Source organism: Haliaeetus albicilla, chromosome 1, assembly GCF_947461875.1.
Source record: "Haliaeetus albicilla chromosome 1, bHalAlb1.1, whole genome shotgun sequence".
Classification (NCBI taxonomy): domain Eukaryota; kingdom Metazoa; phylum Chordata; class Aves; order Accipitriformes; family Accipitridae; genus Haliaeetus; species Haliaeetus albicilla.
Window position 1 is genome coordinate 36,873,354 of NC_091483.1, and position 12,333 is coordinate 36,885,686.

Below are 12,333 nucleotides of genomic sequence, written 5' to 3' on the forward strand. Positions count from 1 at the left end.
TTGCTTAGTGTGACCAGCACATGGTCACATGTGGAATGGGTGGGATAACATTTGGTACATTAACTACTGTGTATGGCTTTATTTTTACTAATTCTTGTTTCTGCTAGTGGTAGGAAGTTATGTAGTCGGCTGTCAGGTAAAATAAATAATCTGTGTAGATAATGGTTCTCATTTGGATAATCGAGCTCAAAATAATAGTACAAAAGCACCAGAAGTGACAAGCTGAAGAGAAGGTAGTTTCTGCTTCAGACTGTAGAAAAAGGATGCAATTGTATCTGGTTTTGAAGTTGTCTTCCCTCACTTTTGGCAGCATTCAGTTCATTGCAACAAGTATGAGTTTACTGTAATGTTTGAGATAATTGGTTTCTTGGGACCTTGAGTAGTGGAAGTCTAATGAAGAGACAGATGTGTGAATGCTTATGCACTCTTTACTGTCCTTGATTAGTTTCCTTTATTCTCTGCTTTCCAGATATGTTATTAATTGAAGCCTTAACTATGAAGCCTGATTGTTCAGCAAATAGTAGTGGGTTGACAAGAAACATTTGTGTGAAATTTAAGCTGCTTTTAACGGGTTTGGTTTTTGTTGTGTTTGTTTGAGGTTTTGGGTTTTTTTTGTTGTTGTTTTTTTAAATAAACTGCTGCTGTCTCAGGACATTATTTATTTGAGCCTGATCCTGAAGACAAAGCAATCTGAAAATACAAGGGACATCGAAGGACAAACAGGAGTTGTAGCTTATTTCTCTGGTGGTGATTTTTTTGACAAATTTTTTTTGGAGAGTGAGTGGCATAGCACTTGGACATACCATTTGGGCAAAGGATTGCAGTGTTGAAGAAGATTGCTTGTTGAAGTATTGCAGACCTTAAGGCAGAAAATCTTGGGAAAAGAAGACATAAATTGGGGAAGGAAAAAGAGGCAGTGAAAAAAAAAATCTGACTTGAAAGTTAATTTTTTTTAGGGGCTTTACAAGTCAAGTTGGTAATTGCCAAATGGGTTCCTTGGTGTAATGTTTCCCATCACCTGGATGACAGAACCCCTAAAACTGTTGTACGAGATCTTGGCATGCCAGGGGAATAGTGGATAGAACAGCAACAACCAAATTGGTAAACTTTTTTAGTTCTGGAAATTGTGAAAATGGATAAAGTCATGAAAATAAGGACCGTAAAGGTGGGACTGTTTCACCCCCTAGTATTGCCAGACAGTTCTGCCTGGTTTTATTACATATTGGTTTTAATTAAATTACTTTTGTTTGTGAATTCTTTGAATTCTTTATATTACCTAGGCATGGACTTAATGTACTTCGTAAGAATTTTGCATTAAAATACAGTTTTAAAATAATTGGTATTTCTATAAAATGTAGTAATAAGAAAGTGGAACTTGTCACTTCAAGTAGCATATGGGTCTCTATACAACTGTGATAACATAATTTATGAAAGAATTCATTATTCTACTTGGAGGACAGCATACTGTACATAGTTGTGATACCACTTATGAAAGTTTGACTATAGCATATATAGTTACTTGTTAAAGGTCAAGTTTAGCTTAGCTACAGAACAATGTTTTGAAAGCAGATATATAGATGATAGTTGGATGCAGGATTGAAGCCTTATGCTAAACAAAGTCAGTAAATAGGCAAGTATAGCATAAGTTGTTTTTCTGTGCTTTGGTAGCTTCTGTATATATATAACAACTTAGAATTATCTGAATTGAAATACTTGCAATGTTCTGTTGAAGCTATTGCAGATATGCATGAGGAAAATAAAGCTGCAGCAAATGGATGCGGCAAAAGCCGAAGTGGCACTCAGAATGAAGCTGCTTTACTGGCTCTGATGGAGAAGACTGGATACAGCATGGTTCAAGAAAACGGGCAAAGAAAATTCGGTGGTCCTCCACCAGGTAAGCATGTCTTTTGAGATTACAAAGTTGGAGTTTATTTTCTGTAAGGAGAGCTCTTCTGAATCAGACTGAAAATCTGTGTAGCCCCATGTCCTGTATCTTGACAGTGACCAGTAGTAGATGCTTAGGGAAAGAGTTTAAGAAACACAACACATACAGGGTCCTGATACGCTTTACAGTTTCCAGTAGTTTAAGATGTCTTGTGCTAGACTATGTTGAACATTTGCTCTTGGTGGATTTAAGAAGTCACGGCTTCAAAAGCAGCTAAAGTTGACAGGTAGCAAAACAAATGTGGAGCTGAAAATACTGAGTGTGTTCCATATGACTTAGAACACACTTGAAAACATTTAGTGATACAGAAGGGAAAAACAGGTTGGTGATAGCAGGCATAACCTTCATTTCTTGTCTTACCACTTGCATGGGACAAAGCAATTTTTTTTTTTTTTTACAAATCTCTGTTCTCTGAGATAGTACCAGTGAAGATAATTGCACTCGTTTTGTTTTCAGAGTGGACTAACCTGTTCTCTGTATCTAATATAATCTCTGCCTCCCCACCCCCACCCCCCTTTCATTCTGAGAGGAAAAATTGATAAATGTTGAGCTCCTGGAGCTTTTATCATTTGTTGGATGTGTTTTTAACAGTTAAGTACAACAGTCAGAGTTTAATATTCATGTGTTACTGTTTCACTGGAAAACAGAAATTGTTGAGTATTTATCCATGTATAAACAGAAAACAACAGTTGGTAAAAATCCCAGAGAATAACAGAGATTGTATTGATGCTATAAAAACTACAGTCATCTTCTTGGTTAATTTATGGTGGTTTGAGAATTGTTGTCACAATGCAAACAGGAGACTTGTGCACTTGGACTGGAAAGTTATTGCTACAGTGAAAACACACTTTGTCACTAAAATGTTTTTCTATATGCCCAGTTATATTTCCGCTAAAGTCAGTGACAAAAAAAAAGTAGAATTAAGTCCTGTGGTATATGGAATATGTAAGTTCCAATCTGGAAACAGTGGCTATTGGATTTAGTAAATGGTTTTCAGGTTGTTACTGCATTGGAAGACTTAATTTTTTTCTTGTGTATTAAATGCTATTTCAAAAACGTGTCTGATACTATGACAAGTAACTTAGCAATAATAAATCTCTTGAAATAGCCCTATCCTCTGCTAAAATACTTTCACTGAAACTGCTGCTGCAGATACTAGTAGAAAACAAGTAATGCTTACAGGCAGTGCAAGGAAAAGCTGTTGTTCAGCACTTTGAATTTGCTTTCCAAGATAAATTTAAATGACACTTACTTTTAAGTAGGGCTGATAAAGGGTGTTTTTGTTTGAAGATGTTGCAAGATCATTCACCTTTAATCCATGCTTATACAAACGCTCGAAACTAGTAGGTTTATCTCGTGCTGCAAAGGCTGAAAGTTTGTGAAATAAATGGATAAAACCAAAATGATTGAATTTGTTATTGTTTTGAGTGAACATAATTGAACAGAGGAGGAGGATTAGTTCAGTAGATATATTTTTTTTCCTAATTATCTTTTTTGTCATTATTGCCGTATTCAAGAGTTAAACTTCGTAGAGGTTTTTTTCCCTACCAAAATGTCTTTTTGTTCTTCTCGAGAATACATTAAGAAAATAAGTGGCTTCTGGATCATTTAATTTGAACTTCTGTGTATCTTACATATTTACTTTCTGCTCAATTGAGCCTGACGACTTTTTTTGGCTAAAACGCATTTTCAGAAAAGTGTCTGGGTTTGATTTTGAGAACTCTAAAAGGTGGGATTATCTGCTCCTACATTTAGCTCGTTAAAATGGTTAGCATCTTTCCTGCTGAATTTGGGCTTTATCTCTACTCTGAAATAGTTCTTTAATTTTCTTGATGAAATACCTAGTACCTGTAATTCTCTGTAATAACGCTGTGTCAGTTACCTTTATCTTAAAATTTCTTGTTATTCTGATGAAATGAATCAAATGCCTTAAATCTTTATGAAGCATTTCTTTTATTTTGAATAATTTTTCCAGTGTCATTGTTGACATCAGCAATGTACAAGAATTTTGCCATTTGTCCTGACTGTATCTCATGGAGTATAGTAACTCTTCTTTCTGAGTCAGATTATGCACGTACACAAGCAGAAGGAAGGAAAATTCCTTGTGCTGCTGTTTCGGTTCATTCTCACTTGTGGCCTGTGATCCCGTATCTTTGTAAGTTATGCTTGTAAGCATGAACAGTGTTGCTCATTGCTATGTGTAGTTTAAGATACAGCTGCATCAAAATTATTTCTCTTTGGAAGTTTTTCCTGTCTAAAATTACGTACATACTTTTACTAGCCTATATAAAATAGCCAAAGGAAGTCCTGTGAAATTTTTTTGAAAATGGCACTGGAAAAAGAACTGCAGGGAATCACTACTTCCTGAGGGCTCAGCCTGCTCTTAAATTATTTAATACATTTTTTACATTATAATTATGATTTTTAATTAGAACATTAGGTAGTATTAAGTGTATTTGTTTGGCAGAGTTACTTTTATTAATGAAATTTGTTAATCTTTTCTGAAACTAGATGTGTTTGACAAGGTGTATCTTCCATAAATCTGTTCATTGACATTAATTATATACCTCTCCTTTAAATCTTGCATTTTCATACTTGCTTAGGCTGGAAATTACCCAGAGTTACTATAAATGGTTTTCTAGGCCAGATGAGACTTGAATGTTTGAGATGGCTTGAAAAGAATTACAATAACTGTTTGTAAATGAGGAGCTTCACTGTGAATTTTGCTTGTTTAAGATGTGGTTTCTATAAGCTTGTGTTGCTGCCAAAGGAGATAGTCTCACTGTCAGCTCTGTTTTCCTTTTACCATCTTGTTTATGTGACTGGCACGTTATCCAGAGCAAGAAGGTAATCAAAATTACCCTAAAAATTTATATTTTTTTTTTCCCCCACCTCAGTTGGCAGCAGCACAGTTCTTGTTCAGTTTATGCTACTTGTGGAAAATGTATCGGGGTAGGGGTAGGAGAAAAGACGAAAAAAGGTTAAGAAAGCGAATTTTCATTGCTTTGGGTCCCCTGCTTAGATTGCTGCAGACATAATGACGTCATTAGGTATGTAACTCATTAGAATTACATGGAAGAAAATTTGAGATGGCATGGATTTCACTAACAGGAGGAGGATTATAACTATAATGTTGATTGAAGTTTGATTACTTGGACTGCTGCAAAAAAAGGAATCCCATAATCTGCTGTCCAGCGATAAATTAAGTACCCAGTCAAGGAAACTCTCTGGTCAGTTGGTAACTACTTGAGGAATGGTGCTTTTGGTTAACTGTTTCCATGTTTGCTCTGTTAAATACATGTTGCTCATTGGCAAATGTGGCACAGACCAGGATTTCTTTAAGGCAGGAGTCACAACTTACACTCAGTTGGCATTAATGTGCTGTAACGCTAAGTTAGTATGCAGCTTTAAAATTAGTGGCTATTTGAATGGTAGATGGCTTTTACTTACTGAGAATCACTGTTTTAATCAGTTACCAGGCTGAGGATGATGGTAAAAGTTAATAAATGAACATTGTTATTTAATTTCATGACTTGCCTACTCAGTAAAGCAGCCTCCTCCCTTTTTTGCTGATTAAGGTGTGCAGTTGCTTTTGTCTTTGGAGCTGCTAAGTGGCGTACTGTTGGTTTATGTGTTTTTATGTGGGCAACTGACTGGCATGATGTGATTGATAGCAGTACTAGCTTGCAGACTGTGTTACTTGCCATGTCCTGTCAGACCTCAGCTGGAGTGGTTGTAAATGTTTATAAAGCTGTGTGGAACAGAGCCAAACTTTTTCCTAGATAAGCCATGGTGGCGTGGTTCCAAATGCCTGTCAATTTTGATGCCTTGGTAGCTTCCCTGTGTACCATGTAGTTCTTATTGTACAGCTTATAGATGAAAATTTATTCTGTGAGAAGGCAAAAATTTCCCGGTTCTATAAAAATTTTTTTCATGACTAAATTATGTGCTCTTTGATGATACTTATATGAAGGAAAAACTTTTAAGTTAATTACAAAAATCACCTAATTTATTCTGAACTTCAAGCCAAAGTAAAATATTTAATTATCTTCTTGTTTTAACTTGTCAACAGTAATTTTTTTTCACCTTGCCTCCTTATGTTTTGTCATTTCATATGAGCACTTACCAAATTTTGTGGTTTTTTTTCTACCAGCTTTGTACTCCTTGCTTTCTCTCCTGTGGAGAACCTTTCTTGTCAAAGCTTTAGAAAAAAACCTGTTAGTTATGATTTAACTGTTTTTCTGCCTTTGAAACTTCTGCCCAATTTGTTTATTTTGTTTAAAAAACCCCAAACAAAACCAATAAAACTTTATTTTTAAAAAAAAAATGCATATTTTTGGAAAATCAAGTGCCATATTTGCAGACCATAACTCCATATTTTTAAATGTATGTATGCATTTTTACATTATCTGTTGATCATACCCTTCAACGTACATGGCAGAGATACAAAAGAGTGTATGAATGGCCTTGGCTTAAGGACAGAATCATGGATCTTCTTGTAACTTTCAGATGTGAACTAGGGACTTACTTGTTCTGTGGATTTTTTTAATTTCTTTTTTCCTACCATCCAGCTCCAGCCCATGAAAACTGTGGTCTGTTTTTAAAGCAAAAGTGTTCAGTCTTTTTGGCTATTGAAGAAAGCACGGCTCCATATCCTACCTTCCTTAGGGAGTCCTGTTTTTGTAGATGGATGGAGAAGGTGGAAGCAAAATGTTTGGACATTTTGAATGATGTGAAGGAAGAAAAAAAATACTGCACTGGGGACCCTGACCAAAATTTCTTAAAATATGGGCAAGAAGTGCAGAGAAACATTTGCGAGTAGAAAATACAACTTAAGTTCTTTCCCAGTTATCAACCTATCAGTTGTATTAATAACTGACACATAAGTTTAAGGGGCAAAAAATGATTGAAATGTAGGCTCTTACAGCAAACCTCTCAGTATTTTAAATAATGCTTGGTTTAGTGGGTTGTCATACAGATTCCAGTGAAAAAACAGAAGATGGAATTAAAACAGATACAAATTGTGGGCTTACGGCATTTTTTAATTTCAGCATAACAAAAATAAGAATTAAATAATGGATGAGAATATGCTAGTTTTAAATTGAGACTAAAAATAAATAAATAACTCCCACCTCCAAATTGGGGGGGGGGAGGGAGGGAAGTGTGCCTATCCGGCATTTGTAGTAAGGTTGTTGTTGAACAATTTATTTTAAGGTTGGGAAGGTCCTCCACCACCTCGTGGATGTGAAGTTTTTGTGGGTAAGATTCCTCGTGATATGTATGAAGATGAATTAGTTCCTGTTTTCGAGAGAGCTGGGAAGATCTATGAGTTCAGACTGATGATGGAATTCAGTGGTGAGAATCGAGGCTATGCTTTTGTGATGTACACTACTAAAGAGGAAGCCCAGCTAGCCATCAAGATTCTGAATAATTACGAAATTCGTCCAGGGAAATTTATTGGTGTCTGCGTAAGCTTGGACAACTGCAGACTATTTATTGGAGCAATTCCAAAAGAAAAGAAGAAAGAAGAAATACTGAACGAAATGAAAAAAGTTACAGAAGGAGTGGTGGATGTCATTGTTTATCCAAATGCCACTGACAAAACTAAAAATCGTGGCTTTGCTTTTGTAGAATATGAATCTCACAGAGCAGCTGCAATGGCTAGAAGGCGGCTAATCCCAGGTAAACCTATTTGTAATTAAATTGAGTTTTTTTGGGAGTATCTGTCTCCATTTTGTGTGTGTGGGTTGATCATCCTTGTTTTCCTCTCTTTAAGGTATTTTGGGATTTACAAAACTGCAGTAGTGCCTTTCAGCTAAAGAGGATTTTTTTTTTTTTCCGTTCAGGAATGAGTTTTTTTTTTTTGTTTGGGTTTTTTGGTTGTGGTTTTTGGTTTTTGATTTATTTATTTTTTTTAAGCTGAAATTTAAGCAGTTCTGAGAATGAAAGAGCAGGCATCCGTTTTATAAACAGAAGTTACTGTAATTCACACAAAGATAACGTATTTGCTTGGGCATCCAGTTCTCATTTGCATGCATTAGTCCCTGCACATGAATTCTCTTAAAGCTGAGCTGAAAAAATATAGTGCTTGGAATGTGTCCCTTATTTTCTTTGAGTGTCATGAGTGATGTTGTTGGTGCTTCATGTTTTAAAAATATTTGAAAGTAGATCTTTAATGTTTTGCTAGAAAATAATTTTAAAGGGTTTAACAAGTAGAAGATGACTCTTCCTTTGCACCTTATTTTATACATTTTGAGGGAGGGAAAGTAGAATGGATTAAATATGCTGAAAGAGAAGGGAATGGGTAAAGGTACAGTTAAAAAGGGAAATTCTAGAAGAGAAAGGAAGAGAAATTAAATAGGGATGAAATGGAACAATATAGTTGGAGAAGCAAAGTCATTAAAACAGATAAGACAGCATTGGCCTTGCTGAAACGAATGACAAAACTCCCTGTATTTATTAAGGCTAAGATGTAGGCAAGTCTCATGTTAATTCCTGACAAGAGTGTTAGGAGGAGTGTTACCTAAGACGTATGCAGGCCTTGCAAGGTAATGGGAGAAATATGACCAGATCACTGAATGTAAAATAAACTAGTTGTGCGATATGCAAAATGTTGGCATGAAATGAGTAACAAGGTGGGGTATTTTTGAAGTTTATGGGTTTGGTGTCTGCTGCAACATACAGTAAGGCTTGTGCTAGTTCATATATGTTTAGATGACTGCCAGGTGTTGACCTTTTTATAAATTGTAATATTATTGAAGAGCCTTTGTATACTAGCTAGTAAAATATGTTGCTTATGGTTGCTTTATATACACGTGTATATGCATGTCACAAAATCATGAAGTCTATGTTTTGACAGCTTATGGTGCTTAATGAACTCAAAGGGTACAGGTAGAACACCGAATTTTTGCAGATTCTTGTTTTCTTAGATAATTTTAAGTAGCGATATTTTACATATTTTTCTTAAGTAGGTGCAGGCAACAAAAAAACAGTTTAATGTGGCATGCATCATATTTGCTTTTTTTGTTGAGGTAGTTGATAAGAATGATTTTGTTTTCATTTGCGTGTTTCTCATTGATGTAATGCTTCTTTGCTGTAGGAACATTCCAGCTCTGGGGTCATACTATTCAAGTAGACTGGGCAGATCCTGAGAAAGAAGTTGATGAAGAAACAATGCAGAGAGTTAAAGTATTGTATGTAAGAAATTTAATGATATCTACTACAGAGGACACAATTAAAGCTGAATTCAACAAGTTCAAGCCAGGAGTAGTTGAACGTGTAAAGAAGCTGAGAGACTATGCTTTTGTTCATTTTTTCCATCGAGAAGATGCAGTTGCTGCTATGTCTGTAATGAATGGAAAGTGCATTGATGGAGCTAGTATTGAGGTAACACTGGCAAAGCCAGTTAACAAAGAAAGTATTTGGAAGCAACATTTTAATGGTCAGATAAGTCCCAGTTCTGAAAATCTCTTAGGTTTTCTTAACAAGGAAGATGGTCATCAAAAATCCTTAGGGAAACCAGCAAATTTTTTGGTTCGTCTTAATGGTCAGCACAGTCCAGGCCCCACTGATGTTGAAAGATGTACATACCCATTTTTTCCAGGAATAAAGCTTACTCCAATTAGCATGTATTCTTTAAAATCCAGTCACTTCAGTTCTGCAGCAATGCATCTGGATTATTTTTGCAATAAAAATAACTGGACACCGCCAGAATACTACTTGTACTCAACCACAAGTCAGGATGGGAAAATACTCTTGGTGTACAAGGTGCTTATTCCTAGTATTGCAGATGGTTCCCAGAGTTATTTCATGCCAGACAAACTCTGTGCAACAGTAGAAGGTGCAAAGGAATTGGCAGCACAGTTCACACTTCTACATCTAGGTAAGCATAAACGCTTTCAATCAGGTCTTAAGAACTGAAGCTAGAAAAGTTATTTTAAAATTGTTTGTGTATATATCTTGGCTTGTGTATGTATATAAAGTATAAGTTAGTCTGCAGCAGAATTGTTTCTTGTATAGTCAGCTGAGTCTGGACCATCAGGTGAGAGTACTGAAGAAACACTGTAAACATCTATACAGTGCAATGCTAGGGTCATTTATGCTTACATTTACCTACTGTAATGATTTATAAGGAAGAACTAGGTTATGTTAAGTGACTTGGGTATAAGGTCATTGTGTGATGATTATGGTGCTGAAAATTTATTTGAAAGGATGTCTGTGTTCTTGATTTATTATCAGTAGGGAAAACAGAAGTGGTGGATCCATATTCAGATACATAAATAGGTTTGGGAAGCTTTTTTGATTCCTCTTTATAGACATTCTTGAGGCAATAAGCAGAGTGTCATTACATTGCTCTATATGGATTATCTTTGGGTAAAGAGTGCTGTCATTTGGTGTTTGGGGGTTTTTTTGGTTTTTTTTTTCCAACCAGAAAATGGGAGAAAATAGGGATACAGTTATTCTTAATTACTTTCTAAGTCTAGCATCTTCATTTGTATATATGCCATTTCTTAAACTTAGAATGCAACTACTAGAAAAGGGACACCTATATAATATAAAAAATATATTTTATATTATAAAAATATAGTAACATCTGTTCATGACTAAGATGACAGATCACTGCAGTTCTGACAGCGTTATCCCTGTTGCTCTATAAAGTGAAGTACATAAATACAAAATGTAACACTTCTGTCATCTGGTTCCTGCCCAGCATTTTTCAGAACATTCAGCACACAGCATTCAGAACACAGAACTGATCCTAGTGCCAGGTTGTTTCATTAGTAATTGTAGTCATCATCTGAACAGATTTCATCCTCAAAGAAATCAGAATTTTGGCTCTTTGGTACACAGATTTGGAGGCCGTTACAGAGCCGTACAATAATGGTTTGAAAACTAGTCATAATTCCAGGCAAAGCTTTGTATAATTTATTCCAGTTGTTCTTTTGAGTGGTTTCTCTTCTGCTTAGTTAGCTTTTTTTATCTTTCTGGCCTTTACATCCTGGTATATTTGAAGATGAGATAGGACTTATCTTTACAATTTTGCTTGTATTATGAACCATCATATAATTTCTCTGATCTGCTGAGTAATGATCTTGTATATTTGTTGCACGGCTTCTTTCAGCGTGACTAACTCAGTAGATGCTGTATCATGAAATGAATTGCTAGTCTTTTGTAGAACAATATAAATACTTTTCTGTCATTATAAAAAAATGTTTCTAATGAGTCCTGGAGCCAGGGGTTGGTTTTTTCTCTTTTTCTTTCTGTGTAGAATTCTTTCTGTGAAGAATTACATTGGAGACGATGGGCTTGTTTAGATAATAGAAACTAGTTTCTTGTCCAATTGTGTGTAGAAAGTTGGGGTTTTTTTTGGTTGGGGTGGGTTGATGGTTGGTTTTGTTGTTTTGGTTTGTTTGTTTTTTTTAATCCAGAATTGGAGCAATGCCAGAGTTGTTTGGCAGGGAGTGTTGTGGGTTTTGGAGTGGTGGTAGGCAAGTTCTTTCCAAGTTTCTTATGATACCTAGGAAGTTCAAACAGGTTGTGCTTCAATAGACTGCTGTGTTTTTTCACTTTCTAGTTTCACGTTCTAGAATATCAGCCGCCTTAAGCTATGGACTTCCAGGTTTGAAAGAAGTGGCGTTCTTTGTGGATAGTGCCTACTGTGTGTGGGCCAGGCAGTGTCTGAGGCATCAGAGTTGGTGGTCCTGTATAGTGCAGCTCTGGATAGAAGGACAGTGAGATCATACTGTACAGTAAATAATCCTTTTCTGATTAGCTGTGCATGCATACAGGGCCCAGGACTGCATCCACAAGATTTAAAGCTTGATTCTGCTTTGGGAATGTAAGGAGGAAAAATGAGAACAGATGAAGAAGTGTTTATTAAAATGCTTTTACTTCATAATTTTGGCCCAGTGAAACAAAATTTTAAGGGAAATGGAAGCAGAAATAGTAACTGAAAGCTTAAGTGGAGTCCTGTGTTAGCAATGACTGCTTCTGTTCCTGAGGGAGACTTTTCTGTTCCCCTCTATTCCCACTCCTTTTTTTTTTTTTCTTCCCCCCTCACCTGTTCTAGTTTTGGTGGATTGGAAAACCTACTGCTAACTTAAAATAGTCTTGCCATCCTTCTCTTCCTCATACTCCTACTTAACACTTGTTCTGGAAGCTTCTTGATACTTAGGCTGCAGCGAGATTTTTCTTTCTGATGAGTTTGTAGCAGACTTAATTCAGGCTTGACTATGATCCCTTTTTGCAATGCATGACTGAAACATAAACAAGCTTTTTCTTCTTGCTTAGAATTTTGATTCTCCTTGGTTTTGATTTTGCATGCCCAAAAGGTCTTAGAGGAAGAAGAATCTCCAAAGCGCAAAGCCTTACACATTGTCTCCACTTTA

General features: G+C 35.9%; 1 protein-coding gene across 1 annotated transcript; it reads left to right on the plus strand.

Moving 5' to 3' along the window:
• Positions 1 to 1,582: 1,582 nt before the first annotated feature.
• RBM46 (RNA binding motif protein 46) lies at positions 1,583 to 11,680 on the plus strand. Its single transcript, XM_069781067.1, has 4 exons — positions 1,583 to 1,894; positions 7,160 to 7,627; positions 9,045 to 9,827; positions 11,520 to 11,680. Exons 1-4 carry the CDS (start codon positions 1,744 to 1,746, stop codon positions 11,678 to 11,680), a joined length of 1,563 nt encoding a protein of 520 aa, XP_069637168.1. The 5' UTR covers positions 1,583 to 1,743.
• The last annotated feature ends 653 nt before the right edge of the window (positions 11,681 to 12,333 follow it).

Bases quoted from the DNA above. Each gene is read 5' to 3' on its own strand.
- RBM46 (XM_069781067.1), top strand. From the start codon at position 1,744: ATGCATGAGGAAAATAAAGCTGCAGCAAATGGATGCGGCAAAAGCCGA. The intron at 1,895-7,159 runs GTAAGCATGTCT...ATTTATTTTAAG, and splicing joins ATTCGGTGGTCCTCCACCAG to GTTGGGAAGGTCCTCCACCA. The intron at 7,628-9,044 runs GTAAACCTATTT...TCTTTGCTGTAG, and splicing joins TAGAAGGCGGCTAATCCCAG to GAACATTCCAGCTCTGGGGT.